This window comes from Jaculus jaculus, chromosome 7 (genome assembly GCF_020740685.1).
Source record: "Jaculus jaculus isolate mJacJac1 chromosome 7, mJacJac1.mat.Y.cur, whole genome shotgun sequence".
Taxonomy (NCBI): Eukaryota; Metazoa; Chordata; class Mammalia; order Rodentia; family Dipodidae; genus Jaculus; species Jaculus jaculus.
Window position 1 is genome coordinate 117,720,211 of NC_059108.1, and position 19,015 is coordinate 117,739,225.

Genomic DNA, 19,015 nt, shown 5'->3' on the forward strand with positions numbered 1-19,015 from the left:
CTGCAATTTCTCAGATCCTGACCTAGGATGACAGAAGAAGCTCAATGCACCAGTAACAAAATTTGAATGCACTCAAATTGTACAAATAGTAATCAGGCTATATAATTCCACTTACACAGACTGCTAAATTGTCTTTTAGTAATCACATATGACTTTTAGTTTTTTAATTTTTTTTATTTTATGTTAAGGAAAATAAAACTAGTCTCACAGAAGTGGCCCACTTCCCTTATGGTATTAAACGCCCATGACATATAAACCAGGGGAACCCTGCACTTAGAAGACCACTTACATACTATAATTCACGAGCAGGTCATCTCCACTCTCTGACCTCATTTTTCTCATCAGTAAAATGATGACAATGCAATGCAACTCAAAGGGTAAAGATTAAAAGGATAATGCTCATGAACTTACAGATTGTGACAGGTTATTCTATGGTTGAAATATTACTGGAATGCTTCTTATGGACAGGGTTAGAAGAAACTCCCATGGTCAGCTCTACTCCCACATTTTCCCCACATTCAAACACTGGACTGCCTTTGTCAGCACTACACCTTAAAGGGAGATGCACAAGGTTCTGCGACTTCCTCCTTGGCCAGCCCATGAGGTGGAAGCGAACCTGCTCAAGCCTGCTCCTATGTAATGGCTACTTCCCATGCCACAATCTGGTAGTAAGATTTTATTTTGGGAGTGAGAGGTAAGAACTGACCGAGGCCATACTCAGCCAGACTTCACATGGATATCTGTCATCTGACATTTTGGGGATAGTAGCTTTGGCTTCTAGAGGGGTTTATTTATTCTTGAATCACATGTTTGAACATCAAAACCATATAAACAGACCTTATTGTATTTAACAGAAAGAAGGCCATAATAGTTGACAAACTTCCAACAGAGAAAAGAACCTCATAACTCTCTATGTAACCTAACCCCAAGCTGCACCAGCCCACCTTACTTTTCTCTTGGGTGACAACGTTCCTAGACTGGAACACGACAAACACTCAGCCACCATTCATAAAAGATGGCATTGTTTGTAGGCTGCAATTTATAGACTAGCAAATAGCTCATCAAAGAACCAACACATATTGACTTAACGCAGTTGGTAAGTGCAGTCTTCAGCGCAGAAATGGTCATGAAAGCAGAGGTGAAGGGGGGACAGACTGAGATCTGTAACCGAAGGATCAAAATGAGAAATTCTTGGAGAGAGTTAAGAAGTGAAACCTAAAATCAAACAAGAACACAGCCTTTGAAATCTTAAAAAGGTGATTTTAAAATAATCCAAAGGCATGACTTTATACATTGGATGACAGCCAAAAGGTTTCACAACCCATTAACTAACATCCTCTTAAATGGATTTAGATAGAGTCATAAACAGTAGATCAATGACACATAATTGAGGGAAACCAGAGCACTGTGACACAACACTTACCATATACATTTGATTTTTATCCATAGAAATGCAGGAACTACTGTGATATAGCATGGAAAACTAGAACCTTCTCTCATGGCTAGGAAGAGTAGAAATAGGAGGCTACTCTGACCAATGTGAGAGAACTTCATTTTCAAATTCCACACATACCCAGATACCCATAAAACCCATATTATTTCGGAGCATAAACAGAAAAATTTTCAAACAAGGTCATAATGTATATAATGCTGTTTATCTCCCACTTGTTTGAAGTGACAAAGTGTCAGGAGTTGGACACCATGAGTGGAATGGATGTGAAGATAACAGAACACTCAACCCCAACCAGACATGATGAAGCCCATGGTCACGTAAAGACTCCAAGAAATCTCAGAACCAAAACAGTAAAAATCATAAATATTACATCATGGTATAATTAGGTAGGTCTTAAAAATACACACATTAGTAAGCGACATCATTTCAAGAACATACATATTTAATAAGTAAATGGAACATAGATCTAAAAGCATATAATAAACATGTTCAAATGAATAACTATGAAAAGAACAAGGAAAAAAGGATGAATAAGGAAAGAATGATGGGGCTGAAGAGATGGCTTAGTGTTTAAGGCCTGCAAAGCCTGAGGACCCAGGTTCAATTCCCCAGTACCCACGTAAACTAGATGCACAAGGTGGCACATGCATCTGGAGTTCGTTTGCAGTGGCTAGTGGTCCTGGCATGCCCATTCTCAATCTCTCCCTCTCTCTCTCTTTTCTTTCTCTCTCTCTCTCTCTCAAATAAATAAATAAAAATATTTTTAAAAAGAAAAGAATGTTGTATATATATATGGTCTGTGAGCATGTATGTGTGTGTGTTCATATATATGTGAGAACACATGCATGTGTGTGTGTGTAGGCCAAAGGTCAACATTGTCTTCCTCAATCACTGTCCACCTTATTTTTTTTTAATTATTTATTTATTTATTTGAGAGCAACAGACACAGAGAGAAAAACAGATAGAGGGAGAGAGAGAATGGGCGCGCCAGGGCTTCCAGCCTCTGCAAACGAACTCCAGACGCGTGCGCCCCCTTGTGCATCTGGCTAACGTGGGACCTGGGGAACCGAGCCTTGAACCAGGGTCCTTAGGCTTCACAGGCAAGTGCTTAACCGCTAAGCCATGTCTCCAGCCCAGCTGTCCACCTTATTTTTTGAGACAGGGTCTCTCACTCAGCCCAGTGCTTACTGATTTGGCTAATCTAGCCAAATAGAGCCTCCTGAGTTCTGGGATTATAGACCATGTCTGGCATTTACATAGGTACTTATGTCCTCATGCTTATACAGTAAGCACTTTACCTGACTGATCCATCTACTCAGCCCAGAAAATATGTTTAAAACAATAAAAATGGATCGATGATAACAAAATAACAATCTAAGTGTGTTTAATTTGATTCTGTCCAATGGGGTAGGGATGGGCCAGTAAAAAAGCAAGGGACAAGAAAACAAAAGAAATCAATCTCAGTCTCTTGATATTGTAAAAGCATAAATCAATGTGTTTATTTTCCAATAAAACAACTTACATTTGAATTTTTTAAAACATGAGAGATACCCAGTTAGCTCAGTTGATAGGGCATGAAACTTTTAAAACATGACATATAGCCAGGTACCTACTTGCCTTTTAATCCTATTGACCATAATTCACCTAATGGAAGTTACATATGAAAATGATTCCTTTCTGTAATATGCAGTGTCACAGACAATGCTCACTGATTTGGAGTATCATGTGCTCTTATGTTTGAATAAAATTTGTCATGAAAATCAGGAAAATTTTTGAATTATTTACAAGGCTACTTCCTTGTCAAATGATTTATGTCCATATTCAATTAGAAGCTAATGATTATAAATGCACTGAATATAACATAATAAACTAATTATTAACCTAATATTTCTAAATTGGCATATGATATACTTCTCTCTACTCCTTGCTTTTCATGTTCAAAGGTTCTTATAAATTTACTCAAGACATGAAAGAGGAAAGCTATATGGTTTTAAAAATATCAGAATCAAAACAAAGATACTGTTTAATAAACTGGAGGATGGATTTTGGGGGGGGGTTGTCTTTGGGGATATTTTTTATATTAATAATATGTTGTTAATGTTTCCCAGTATTGCTATAGATACTTCAACATATGCAACTTAGAAACTTGGAGCTTTGTCCACAATATTTTTTAACAAACCTCTTACAACTAGACATTTTCATTATTTCTAGGTCTCTGCTCTTCTAAAATAATGGAGCAGTAAACATGAAATGGGTATGGTTTATTTTGAAAGGGGAGATGAGAAAGTTTAAAATAGGAGCACATTTACATAAATCATGCCTCCAAGAAAACCTGTCAGGACTCAGAAATCATTCGCTCATTCATCAGACGCTAGACTGAATTCATCATTCTATGTGGGCCTTAAACTGGCTGCAATTTTTAGATAGGCAAAACATACTTGGCATGTTGTGCAAGCAAGTAAAAATTGTTCACAAAATGGTTGGTTTTTAAAAGGTTGTCTTGGAGAAATGAAGAAGATTTGGGGAAAACGTGAACACTTTGTTTCACAGTGGAAAAGCTCAACATCACTCAAAATTCCCTCCAATGCTTTTAACACTAAACACGAAATGCCATAAATAAAGGTATGCTTTAAGGAAACATAGGAGATCTAGGTTAGGGTTCACTGCAAAATATGTCCATTAAATTCAACAGACAGATAGTAAAACACTCATGGTCTGTAATGCATTGGAAAGTAAGCATGCTGAAGTCTGTGTTTTCAAAGCACTCAGTCTAGGATTGGTAACATAAAGGGAAAAGTAGCTCTTTTATAGGAGAGAATATATTATTATAATATACCAGCATTTTTTATTTTTATTTATTTATTTGAAAGCAACAGACAGAGAATAAGAGGCGGGGGGGGGGGGAGGAGAATGGGCGCGCCAGGGCCTCCAACCACTGTAAATGAACTCCAGATGCATGCACTCCCTTGTGCATCTGGCTAACCTAGGAATCAAGCCTCAAACCTTAGGCTTCACAGGCAAGCACTTAACCACTAAGCCATCTCTCCAGCCCTATACCAGCATTTTAAATGAATCCTTTCACAGGAAAAAAATTACACTTACCAAATAAAACTATCTGTGAACAGGGCACATAAACAGGACACAAGAATGGAGGGAAGAGGATCTTTACATGACATCCAGATGCCAATATTAATGTCTCTAAGAAATGGCAACTAAAGCAATACACACCGCGGGATGAGGCAGTGATGATGCAAGCAAAGCTATGTAGGGGGAGCTATGTGGAGTCGGGAAATGGGGAGCCCACATCTTGTTGAAATGAAACAGAAAATGACATCTGGTAGGAAAATGTGATGTCAACTGTCCAAGAAGAGGAGACGGAAGAACATGTGTTCACCTGGATTCTACCATGGCTGTTCCACAGGACAAGCAAGTCTACAGAGTTTTACCTTTCCTGACTGAGACCTGCTAGAGACACAGGGGAACAGTAATACGGAGACCAACTTGACACCTCCCAGGACATCTCTAGTGTGTCACAGTCCACAGGGTGCATCCCTAGTGTCTCATGATACAAGGAACATACCCCTCATGTTCTAGGTACACAAGACATATCCTCAGGTCTTAGGGTCTTGCTAGCACACAAACTGTCCAATCCATCTTAAAAATGCACAGAGATATCTGCCACCAGAGGCTTTCCCTACCACAGGACACTTTCTTTCATCACTCCCATTTACTAATTCCACACTTGGGAGTATAGACTGGATGAAGAAATGAACTTAGTAAAAGGAAAATGAGGTAGGCTGGGAGAGGATACAGATAAAGGAAGAAAGCAGAAGTGTGAACACATTGTTTCTCAAACCCTCATAAGCATCAGATTGTCTAAGATGCAGGTTTGAAATACTAACTACTAGCCTATGCACCCACCTTGACTGAGTCTTGCTCAATAGATGTAAAGAGGTATGGGGATCTACGTTTCACAGAAGTTCTGTTAAGCTGTCCCATGTGTAATCAGGTTTAGACTTGGTGGATAATACAAAATCTTTGGTGTTGTAAACATGCAGTGAATACATATATATTCATTTATACTCATTTAGCTTTTCAGTATAAATGGGCAGGAAATAAACTCTGTTTCTCTGATCAGGTTCCTTACTACTGCTCTAAGTTTCCTCATCTAAAAAAAAAAAAAAAATAGGCTTGAGACAGACAGAAAAACCTAGAGCTTTTACAGTTCTAAAGTACTTTAACTGCAGTGCTCAGTTAAGTGCAAACTTTAAAGACAAATTCAAACAAGGGAGGAAAAAAAATCCCATCTGTCTTACTGAAATATTGTGGAAAAAGTTTTAGATTCTAAATTAGTTCCTTATATATACTTCCCCTCTTTCTTTTCCTAATCCCCTGTTACCATAATACTCTCATTTAAACTTAAAAAAGTGGCCTACTTTAAAAAAATTATCATAACTAATGTAAATGTCAGATTCTGTTTCATAGAAGACAAAATAGGAAAAGTAAATATACCACCACCACAAAGATATGTGCTTGGCCCAGGATATAAGAAGTTGTTTTCTTGTCTGTTAAATGCTCGTGTGCCACGTTCTCCTTGGCTGGAACCATTCTTTGTGTTCTGCTGAGGACAATGTTGAGGTGCTCCAGGGATGAACATGCCATCAGTGGATCCCTGATAGAGAGTGCTCCTCTGTCTCTCCATACCTATGCAACCTGTGACTCGGAGTCCACATCACTCCATACCTACACATATGCTATCCTGATTCACAGAGGGTGCTCCTCTGTCACTCCATACCTTTTATCCCTGACTCATAGTAGGTTATCAAAAGTAAAATTGGGGCTGGAGAGATGGCTTAGCAGTTTAGGTGTTCGCCTACAAAGCCAAAGGATCCCAGTTCAATTCTCCAGTACCCACATAAGCCAGATGCACAAGGGGGTGAATGCATCTGGAGTTCGTTTGCAGTGGCTGGAGGCCCTGGCACACCCATTTGCTTGCGCATGTGCTCTCTTTCTCTCTCTCTCTCTCTCTCTCTCTTGCTCTCTCTCTCTCTCTCGCTCTCTCTCGCACTCTCTCTCTGTCTCTCTCTCAAATAAATAAATAAAATATATAAAATATAAGATTGAATGAATTAATTCACAAACATGCAAAATTCTCTCTTTATAAAAGTTACCAAAAATGGCTCTTAAAATATAGACTGTGGGCTAGATGACTCAGTGATTGAGACACTTGCCATCAAAGCCTCACAACCTGGGTTCTATTCCCCAGTACCCACATAAGGCCAGATGCACAGTGGCACATGAATCTAGAGTTCATTTACAGTCGCTGGAGGCCCTGGTTCACCCATTCTTTCTACATATCTACTTCTTTCTCTGTCTTTCTCTCTCTCTCTCAAATAAATAAAAATATATAATATATAGATAGATTTTCAGTCACAATTTAGTGTTCTGAATTTTCCAATGTAATTTTTAACCAATAGATTTGATATGGAAGAAGCTGTACATAATGCCCAACATTCGCTATGAGTTTGAGGTCAGCCTGGGTTAAAGAGTTAGTTAGTTCCAGGCCAGCCTGGGCTATGGTGAGACCTCTGCTTTAAAAGAAAAAGAACAGAACGAAAAATAAATTATAAGAACAATATCTCAATACCTCAATGTGTGACTTTCTTTAAAAAAAAAGTAGCCGATAAAATAGTCATCAAAGATTTTACATGTGAGTCTCAGTAAACACTAGCCTTCCAACTACTTTCAGAATTTTTTTTCAATTTTAGAAAAGACTCAGTATTCTGTTACTTACCTGCAAGTGCTGCTTTTCTGCATCACGTCAGCTCGATGGTACCCAGAGAGTTTACAAAAACCGTCATTACTATAAACTACAGGCCAGTCCACAATTTGGGCATTTCCCAGCAAGAAACTTGATTCTAGAAGAGAAAGAAGAAAAAGAAAGTTATTTTGCTTTCGTTAACAATGCACGTCTTTCAAGCAAACAAAAAGGGAAATTCAAAAAAAGATGAACAAATGCAATGGGATGTTACGGGACAAGTAATACAACCTATTCTTTTTTTAAAATTTATTTATGAGAGAGAGGGGGAGGGAGGGAAGGAGGGAGGGAGGGAGGAAAGGAAGGAGAGAGGGAGGGAGGGGATGGGTGTGCCAGGGACTCTAGCCATTGCAAACAAACTCCAGATTCATGTGCCATCTTGTGCATCTGGCTTACAAGGGTCCTGAAGAATCTAATCTGTTCCTTTAGCTATGCAGACAATCACCTTAACCGCTAAGCTATCTCTCCAGCCCATAATACAACCTATTCTTGAAACTAACATAATCAGTACAACAGATGACCAATGAGATCTCCACTGAATACAAGCTTTATGTGCAAAGTAAAAATTCCACTGCAAACAATGCAGTATAATACCTCATTGCATCCAAGTATGCTCTATGTTATAAAAACAATGTAAGATTAGTATCAAGTAACGATAATGATGACAATAATTACACCTACATTCGGGTTAATTTATTAAGTATGCAGTCATGTTCCATAAACTGAGAGTACTGAGCTAGTAACAGAGACAAATTAGAAAACTCCTTCCAAAGAAATGATATGAATATAATTGTGCTGTTATGGGACAAATTCTTTGTTCATTAGATTGATTGATCCTGAAAAGTCTAATTTTAAAAAAGTATTAAATAGTCTTCTTCTAAAATGAAATTATTTCAAGATATCATTTTCTACTATATATGACACAGAGCTTGGAAAACATCAATATTCTATGTAAGAGACACTTATGCTCAAGTTTCACATAGGAAAGTAAGCTTACTTTAGGCCTAAGAATTAAAACAAAAATAATATCTTTTAGCATCAACTTTGATTAAAAATTCAATGGTTTCAGGCAACAATTTCAGTGATCCTGGAGATCTCATGATAATAAGTTAAAATGAAAGCAAATTAAAATAATATTAACACATAAAATGAAAAATATTTAAGTAAATTTTAAAAAGAGTAAAAGGAATACTATACTTTAAAATGTACGCTAAAAATCTCTTCAGGCTCAAACTGAGAGTATAATATTAAAACTAGAAATTAGCTTAAGAGCAGCAAGCAATCCTGACTCAAAGTTGGGCTTCATGCAAACAACAGGAAGACAGCTCAGCAGATCGAGCACTTGCTGCTCAAGCTTGAGTGTCGGAGTGGGTTCGCCAAACTCCTCATAAAAAGCCAAAAGGCATGGCAGGCTTTTGTAATCCCAGCACACCGATGGGAGGTGAGAGATGGAGGCAGAAGAATTTCCCAGAAGCTTGGAAGCCCACGGCCCAGCTAACCTGCAACCATAGCAGTGACAACAACAGTGAGAATGAGGACAGAAACCCAAAAGTTGTCCTCTGGTTGACTTCTACATGCATGCCATGTCACATGTGCACCTATGCTCACACACACGCACACACACACAATTATTTAATTAAAATGAAAACAGGAGTACAATTCAGTATTTACTAAATAATTGCTACTATGTAAGAGGCATATCTCTGGATCAGATAATGTAATAGGATAAAAGTAAATTAAAGATGCTCTTTTGCATCATCAAATTCACATGTCAATGATTTGGTACAATAGATACCAAGTCAGAAAGCATGGTGCAGTGGCTGGAGAGATGGCTCGGCAGGTAATAGCATTCCCATGCAAGCCTGGGCGGGGGGGGTGTTCTAAGAGAGCCTGAAAAGTCCTGAGTTCAATCCCAGCGCCCATGTAAAAAGCTGGGTGTAGCCACACACATCTGTAACTTCAGTCCTTTGTGGAGTGGAGATGGGAAAACCAATGGGGTTTGATTGTCAGCCAATCTGACCCAAAATGGCAGCTCCAGGTTCAGTACGGGGCTTCATGTCAAGGAAGTAACATAGAAGAGTGGCAGAGGAAGACACTCAATGTTGTCTTCTGTCTTCCTCCACACACACGGGTACGGGTAGTACATCTGCACATATATGTGCATACCCAACACATCCTACACACTTGAATGCCAGTAAGGTATGAACAGCACAGTGTGTGAGAAAATATGGTTAAAGGCACTAGCAACCAAAGTCGGCATAAACAGAAAGGAAAAGTCCTTTAAAATACAGAAGCATGGGCTGGGGCGATGGCTCAGCAGTTAAGAGCACTTGCTGTGCAAGCATGAGAGACTGAGCATCCACATGAACAGCTATAACCCCAGTCCTGTGGGGGAGGGCAGAGACCTCAGAATAAGTGGGTCTTGCTGACCATAAATGCAAGCCAAATAAAAAGTGAAAACAGCAGCTCTGGGTTGAGTGAGAGACTCCACCCTAAGGAAACAAGGCATAAAAGTGAAAAAAGGAGGGTACTCTCTTCTCTTCTGGTCTCTGCACATGTGTACACAGGGCACATGCATCTATACACACACACACACACACACACACACACACACGTGTACATATGCTATAGACATACCATGCCACCTATACTCTACAGACAGAGACCAAACAAGAGAGAGAGAGACAGAGAGATTTCATCAATGAGACACTAATATTTCTCTATCTGTCCATTCCCCAAGAGGACTGTTGTATGGCAAAATTCCTCCACACTGAAAATGGTGAATAACTATTGTCAGCTTTATCAAAAGCAGCTGGGACAACTCATGAGAGAAGGTGAGAGAGGTTCACCACACTCCCACCTGAGAGTTCAAGTGCCCCCTGTGCCCGCTGTATACAATAAATACACAAGGTCTGTGACCTCCAAAGGGAGATTTAAAAAAAAAAAAAAAAAGATCAAGAGACAAGGAAGTCCATCTATGTGGTTTCTTTGGAGTCTCCATGCTCTCTGTAAGTAAGCTCTCATCCTGAGGCTGAGGGAGGAGCATCCAAGGAGTCGTTTTGACACAGGAAGTCCCATCAAAGTGGCTGCTTTGAGGACTCCATGTTCCTATAAACAACCCCTTTCCATGTTCTGTAAGTGACCCCCGAATAAACTCATAGGTTCACTGAACTGGCATGGATGAAATCATACTTTGGTCTGCCATCTGAGCCCTATTGGGGGTGAAGACAAACGTTTGCTTCTCCCCAGGGGACAAGCTTCTCGTGACCAGGATGCTCGGGCTAGACAACTTGTGTGATGATGGACCTTGTCAGGTACCTATTATAAGGCCAAGGAGTAGATCTAAGAATAAAAGTGAATGCTATTAAGCTTCAATAAGAAAACACAGGAGGAAGTCTTAGCAATTTTGAGGACAAAGCTCTTAGAAAACATATCTAGCAATCACAAGAAAATAAAATGTTGATAAATTGAGCATGATCAAAATAAAGATCAACTCTCTAGTCAAGGACACTGTCAAGGAAACTAAATGGAAACTTACAGGCTGGGAGAAAGTAGTCACAAGACAGATGTTTGAGAAAGAACTCCAATGCAGAACACATACAAACTTCCTTACACAAGACCAAGCAGCCCAACTTACAAAATAAGCATATGATCTGAACTGACAGTTTACTAAACAAGGGAAACATCAGCCAATAAGCACAAAATAAGATGTCTACACTCATCAGACATGAGAAGAGTACAGACTGGAATGCAAGCCCACCACCACAGTGCTTACAAGAGCTAACAAAGCACCTATAAGACTCTGGGAGAACTACACATCTTTACAAAATACTGATGAAGATAGGTTTAGACCACTTTGGAGCACCATTTCTTCTCGTTAACCATTCATCCACAGATCAAAAATTCCACCTGGCTCATTTGTTCAAGGGAAATGAAACCATACAGGGACACAAAAGCTTGTGGAAAAATATTCGCATAGATTTATTCATAGTAGCCAAGCACGGGAAGTAATACAAATATCTGTCACTGAGAGAATAGATTTTCCACTGTGTCATATTCATACTCATGTCATTTCATATGAGAAACACTACTTAGCTCCAAAACTGGACAAATTTCTGATATGTGAAGAATGTGGATGAACATAAAAACCTTATGGTGGAAGGAAGAAGCCAGAAACTATTGTAAGAATTGCACATTTAGTACAATTCTTAAATCCAAATACAGACAAAGACAAAGTGGCAATGGTTTCCTTTTATATTTATGGTTGTGAAAATGCTTAAGGTAATAAAGATGCTAATTACCCAGAACAATGATGTAATAATTTTGAAGGGAAGAGGAGTGGGGGCTGACAGGAAAGAGGCAAAAAAAATAATAATTTATGAGGGATGTAATTGTTCTCTATTGTGATATGAGCACAGGTGTGTATATTTATCAAAAGTCATTGAACTGTACACTTAGGCATATATTGCTACACTGAATCTTAACCACACACGGAAATACAGATACTCCTTTCAGCTGGAAAATCATAAGTTTCAAGGTAACAGTGGCATTTGAGCAAGTCTCAGTTATGAGGACCGTAATACTACCCCTCCATGATGATGAAAATTTAAACAAGCAAATTCTGCTTCAAAAGCCTAAATTGCCCTATAAGCACATGGAGTTTTCATTTATGCCTGGCATTGGTCATAAATATGATTATCAAAATTTATTTTCCCTTATGGGTCTAGTTCATAAGCTTTCTACATCATGACAGGTGACCTTGGCTGGCCTTCATCCTGACTCACGTTCAGACCAATGTCAAATGTCCTCTGGAAATTCTATCCCTCCTCATTCAGTCAGGAATGCCAACTGTTTGCATCATCACTCTTGAAGTCCTTCCCCAGACTTGCCAGGCCCTCTGAAATACAGCCTCACTAAACCAAACACATCCTTACTCCGAAAGTCACTTCTAAAATATGTTCATTGATGATGCTTCCTCTTCATTCAAAATATTTTTTCTTTAAAAAATATACTTTTTCTCCATCCCTTTATTTACCAAACACTTAAGGACAGCCTCAACTGTACCTTTCCTATGCCACATTCACTGACCACCACACAACACGTCTCACCTTCTGGTGGCTTCTGTCACTACAAGTCTTCATCAATTTTCTGTAAAATATGTCTATACATACAAGTTACTACTCTCTGTTTTCTGTCTTCGTCACTGTACCAACACAGCCCACGGCCAAGTTCACTTGTTTCTCAGGCATTCCTCCATTTCCTTTGCAGGTGCAGAACTCTTTGTCCTGTGAGTGCTTATCTGATCTCCTTCCTGTACGTCCATAGCTCTCTCTTGTCTTCGGTCCTGTGGTCTCGCTTATACACAGATTCAATGATTTGTCGATGTCCATGTGCAAAGCACACCTCTCCTATAAACTCTAGGTCTAGGTCTCTACCTGACCTCTTCTCTCAGCTCCATTAAATGTACCTTGGGATCATGTATCTACGGCCTTTTATTCCTCCCAAACAGGTTCACTTGGCCTCTTCTCATAGCTCTCTTAAATTACCTTAGGATCATGTATCTCTGGCCTTTTACTCCTTCCAAACAGGTTCTTTTCTTATGCTTTTCCTCTCATAAGAAAGGGTCTTTTGTGGGTACAAATATATAAGCCAACCAGCTGGGAGCCATCAGTCAAGATCTCTCCCATTACCTGAATATCTAAGTCATTGATAATCACCTGTCACTATGAATTTTGCATCCTAAAACTCTTTCTAATCCCTCCAGATATCTCCAATTCTATGACTGTCACTAACTCCAACCATCCGTGCCTTCCCACTAAACCACTTCAGTAACTATCTAATTGGATTGCCCTAGCCCTTTGTGGAATTCCATCAATGGTCTTTCACTGAAATCAATCAGGTCTTTTCAAATCTCAAACTAGACATGTCCCCTCCCTGCTTGAACATCATTCAATAGCTTCTTTTACCTCCTAGAATGCCCAAGGCCATTCCATTGTCCATAATAACTCCAAACGCTATTACCCACTGGTCTTTACACTCTGAGCCATGTGTACAATACCACAGACACCTTATCTTTTCTTGTACCCTTGTAAGCCTCAACGTTTTTCCCACCATAAGGACTTTTGACTTACCATGCTCTCTTCCTAAAACCTATTCCTTCCCCTTCCTACCTGATTGTCATCTGTAGTTATTTATTACCATGAATTCAGGGAGTCCTCTCCTGACCTACTGATTAGGACACGGGCCTACTAGGTAAATTTTGGACCTGATGTACTCTTCCTGACAGCCATTATCAAAAGTATAACTATTCTAAAACTATTTTCATCATGACTTCATTCATGCATATCTGCTCATTGCATTGTAAGCTCTAAAAGGACAAAGCCTAAGGAGTTTTTGCTCACACTTGATCTCCCATTGCCCAGCATTGTGTGTTTTCCAAAGGAAATGAAATCAGCACATTCAGAGACATGTGTACCCTCCCATGATGAATGAATGTACCATTATTCAAGACAGCCAATACAGAATCAAATTAAGTGTCTGTCAACAGAAAAATAAATAAAATGTATTACATATGTGCATTGGAATATTGTGCATCCTATAAAAAAAGGAAATCCTGTCATTTGCAACAACATGGGTGAAGCTGGAGGACATTACATTAAGTGAAATAATCTTGGCATAAACAAATACTGTAATATCTCATTTACATATAGAGTTTAATACTTTGAAGTCATAAACAGGCAGAAAATGATGATGGTTAGTGGCCAGGGGTTAAAAGGTAGGTCAATTGGGCAGAGGTTGTCAAATGACACAAAATTGTAGTTATATGGTAGAAATAAGTTCAAGACAGCTATTATACATTATTCATTATAGTAGTACAACAATTTGAATATGTATTTTTCTGTATTTGAAAATTACCAAGGGAATATATTTTATGGATTCTCAATGCCAAAATTTGTATGTGAGGTACTATATCTGTTGCATAATTTGATTCAGCTATTGTACAATGTATCAAAACATTGTATTATAGACCATAAACATGTACAAATATACACAACTTTTACTTGCCAATTTAGCAATGATTTTAAAAAGTTTTCCATATAATAAATTACCATTTGATTTAAGAAATTATTAGTATGCCAGGAGAGAGAATCCCGTGGATGTATAAGTAGGAAAGACTAGAAACTTTAAAGTGATTGCAGAGACAGGCCTCCTTTCCTTCCAGAAACTGTTTAGAAGCCTATGTTTTCCATCAACATTTTTGCCACTGGAGCTGGGATCCTGTGTGTGGATGTAGGCCCAGAAGCTTGTCCCAATGCCTTCTGCCTTTCCCTTTCCAAGTTTCCATTTCTGTCACTGGCAAATGTTTCTGCCATTAGAGTCCAGATCCCATGCATGAGTTTAGACACAAATGCAGCCACACTGAAATCCCTTTATCCACAAGCCAACACCACATATCTGTAGGACTGAGTTCTAAGGAGCACACAGAAGAGCACAGGAAAACAAACACACACAAAAGAATACCAAGTACCTGTAAAAATACTCACTTAACTTAGGTGTTCCAGAAGTACCTGATCTACGCACTGCCTCTACATGGGTAAGTCTCAACACAAAATGAATAGCACAAAAAAAGGTAATGTATCCTCTCCAATATTTGTCAATCCTATAGTAGAGGCTCCCTGTGAGTGCTACTTAAAGGAAACTAGACAAAGAACTCAAGAGAAAGATTATAAATCTGTACAAAGAATTCAGAAGAATGTGGGAAAATGCCTGAATGACATCCTACTTTATTCAAAGAGGATATAAATAAACACCTAAATTAATTACAAAAGAGCACAAACAGTTAAACAAAATGAGAATGTCAAATTGGAATATGAAAATGTAATTCAATAAAGAGATAAATAAACAGAAATTAAACTGGAACTTAAAAATACAATGAGTCAAATGACAGTTCCATGGAAAGCTTCTCCGATACAATGGATCAAGTGGAAGACAGAATATCAGGTCTTAAAGACAAGGTAGAGAATTGGACCAGCTAGTCAAAATCAATGACAAGGGCTGGAAAGATGGCTTAGTGATTAAGGTGCTTGCCTGCAAGGCCTAAGGACCCAGGTTCAAATCCCCACTACCCACTTAAGCCAGATACACAAGTTGGTACATATGTCTGGAGTTCATTCGCAGTGGCTGGAAGCCCTGTCCTGCCCATTCTCTCTCTCTCTCTCCCTCTCTTTCTCTCTCGTAGAGAAATAAATAAAATATTTTAACAAACACAATGAGAAGCTCAAAACTGAAATGTAAATTGGGCATGATGACACATGCCTTTAATCCCAGCACTTTGGAAGCACAAGTAGGAGGATCTCTGTGAGTTCAAGGCCACCCTGAGACTACATAATGAATTCTTGGTCAGCCTGAACTAGAGCAAGACCCTACCTTGAAAAATCAAAATAAAATAAAAATAAAGTAAGAACAAAGCAAGAGAGATATTTAGGACATCACCAAAAGATCAAATATTTGAATACTGGGTATAGGAGAAGAGGAATTTCAGGCCAATGGTATGGAAAATATATTCAATAGAATTAAGAAGAAAATATTTGTCATGGCCAGGCGTGGTGGCGCATGCCTTTAATCCCAGCACTCGGGAGGCAGAGGTAGGAGGATTGCCATGAGTTCAAGGCCACCCTGAGACTACAGAGTTAATTCTAGGTCAGCCTGGACCAGAGTGAGACCCTACCTCAAAAAAAAAAACAAAAAAAAAAGGAAAATATTTGTCATGGACAAAGGAAGAGAACAAGAGACCCCACCTTCCCCTATGGACTTACAGACAGTTAATAGTAGTTGAGGGAGTAGGAGACATTTTCTACAGTGGGATAGCCACTGGTAGGATTCACATGCTCTGGTAAATGATCCCCCTATGCTCATGCAGGCAACCCTAATTATACTCAGTGGGTTACACACTCACAGAAAATAAAAGAGACTTCAAAGTAAAAAAAAAAAAAAAAAAAAGCTAGCTGGGGAGAAGGGGTTCAGGAGGAGGGACATAATTAGAAAGGTCAATAGAAGGTAATGGGGGGATTATGACCAAATACATTATATGCATGTATAAAATTGTCAATAACTAGAAACATCACAAAATGCATTTCATATAGAAATTCAATTATAGTGGTTTCATAGTGATCTATATTTAGCAATTGTAGCAATTTGTATTCCAAGTGTATGGCCACACAAAGACACAACTCAAAATTTTCTTAAACAACACTCCCTACATAAGATGTGCTCTACTGTTTTCTAATCTATTTCAATCTTGAAGTGCGTCAGTCAAAATCCAATGAATCAATATCACACCTCAATGAAGGGGTACAGCTTGTGATTTTAAAAACATATCTTAAGCCATCCACCAAAGACTTTGCAGACCTCCATGCCTCATGAACAGTCATGTTTTCAATACACTTTTTACGTTTAGATCTGGAAATCGACCTGTTCCTTGTTAATTATGTCATTAAAAATCTCATCCTCAGGCTGGAGAGATGGCTCAGCATCTAAGACCCTGGTCCATAAAGCCTAATGACCCAAGTTCAATTACCCAGTTATCTATGTAAAGCCAGATGCACAAAGTGGTGCGCTCATCTGGAGTTCGTTTGCAGAGGCGTAGTGGCACATGCCTTTAATCCCAGCACTCAGGAGGCTGAGGTAGGAGTGAGGTCAAGCCCAGTCTGAGACTATATAGTGAATTTCAGGTCAGCCTGTGCTAGAGCAAGCCCTACCTCAAAAAAGAAATCTCTCATCCTGCCCCCAGCTGTCACCACCCACTTGTTGCTGGTGTCTTGCCCTCCCTTCAGCAGTAGCTTCAAGTAATAATAATAAAAAAAAAAGATTAACAAAAGTAACCATGACCAGAGCTCGACTTTGTGGTGGCATTAGGTCTGACGCTACAACAATTGTCTCTAGCCCAGAAAAGGAGGACTTCTCCTCTTCTTGATCACTCATCAGGCAGTAAGTTATAGGCTCAGAAACCCAGCCCAAACACATGTTCCCCAAATTCTAACTCATGTTGAAATATTTGCACAAACTCTTTCTAGGGAGAAATGTGTCTAGATGCAAAAGTAAGTCCACTATGAAAGAGTACCTCACACACCTCCCTGCAAGAACGGCTACCTTCTCCTGCTGGCTGTGAAGCAGGGTTGTTTAGGGAACAGAAAACAGATGTTAGGACCCAAATGAGTAGTGGATATTTTTCATTACTTCAAACTCATTTTTTTCAAAATACCTACTTGACTTTTAACTGGAAAGATTGAATATGGACAGTTCAGATATCTGCCAGATACAGACAACAGCATTTGTTCACACATTCTATTGGGCCTAATAACTCAGAGATATTTGTAAGACCACCTTCATGTCTTAAAATAGCCTAGGAACTACAGTTTCTGTTCATCTTTATGCTTGAAGTTGGAGTCAAAGAGGGAAGTGATCAGAATGTGTGCTCTCCAGCCCTACTGTGAATGCATTTTAATAATATATACCCTAGTCTTATGGTATATGAAATACAAGAATTGTTTTTATCATTTCTGGACATTTTATAAAATCATAATTGAGTAAATTAGCCATATTACTAATGTAAGAAGTTATCAACCGGTAAACATTTCTAACAATCAAAATATCACCACATGCCCCATCATAAGTATTCTTTTGACACCAGGATCTCTTCTCAATACTACCTACAGAGTTACCATGAAAATCCTTGGAATTGAGGTTGAAGAGAGGGGTCAGCCACTAAAGTTATTTTCTTGCAAACCTGATGGCCCAGGTTTGATTCCCCAATATCCACATAAAGTCAGATGCACAAAGTGGCACATGCATCTGGAATGCATTGGCAGTGACAGGAAGCCCTAGCATGCTCATTCTCTCCTTGTCTGTTTCAATATCTCTATCTCTCTTCTTAATATTTTATTTATTTGAGAGAGAGAGAGAGAAAAGCAGAGAGAAAGACAGCAAGAGAGAATGGGTGCACCAGGGCCTCTAGCCACTGCAAAGGACTCCAGACACATGCAACACCTTGTGCATCTGGCTTACATGGGTACTGGGGAATTGAGCTGTGTCCCAACCCTTTCTCTCTTTGTAATAAATAAATAATTTTTTTAAACCTGGAAATTTATTGTTTTCCTTATTAGTGATAGCTACAACTCCAGACAATTATGGAGGTTAATAGTGAGTAATGTGGGCTGGATAGATGGCTTAGCAGTTAAGGAGCTTCCCTACAAAGCCAAAGAACTCAGGCTTGACTTCCCAGGACCCACGTAAACCAGATGTACAAAGTGGTGTGTTCATTTGGAGTTCATTTGCAAAGGCTACACACCCATTCTCCCCCCCTCTCTCCGTGTGTGTGTGTGTGTGTGTGTGTTTGTCTACTGCTTGTCTCTCTTTCAGATAAAGAAATAAAAATAAAATACAATTTAAAAAATAATGAGAAAAGCCTTTATAATCTACTAGAGCAAGGAGTCTTCATAAAATATTATAGTGTAAAGTTGGATGAGGGTGGTGCACGCCTTTGATCCCAGCACTGAGAAGGACAAGGTAAGAGGATAGCTGAGAGTTCGAGTCCAGCCTGAGACTACATAGTGAATTACAGGTCAGCCTGGGCTAGAGTGAGGCCCTACTTCATAAAAAAATAATTTTTTAAATATTATAGTATATACATGTGATTCTTTTATAAGTGTGTCATGTATGCAGAGTTTACAGTGTGGTGTATATCT

At 39.0% G+C, this 19,015-nt stretch overlaps 1 protein-coding gene across 2 annotated transcripts in view; it reads right to left on the reverse strand.

Moving 5' to 3' along the window:
* The window catches only part of Kcnh5 (potassium voltage-gated channel subfamily H member 5), a 307,625-nt gene that overhangs the window by 271,261 nt on the left and 17,349 nt on the right, over positions 1–19,015 (reverse strand). For both annotated transcript variants that reach the window (XM_045154767.1, XM_045154768.1), the window contains one exon: positions 7,248–7,371. In XM_045154767.1, coding sequence (XP_045010702.1) covers positions 7,248–7,371 — 124 coding nt within the window. The remainder of the gene's footprint in view (positions 1–7,247; positions 7,372–19,015) is intronic.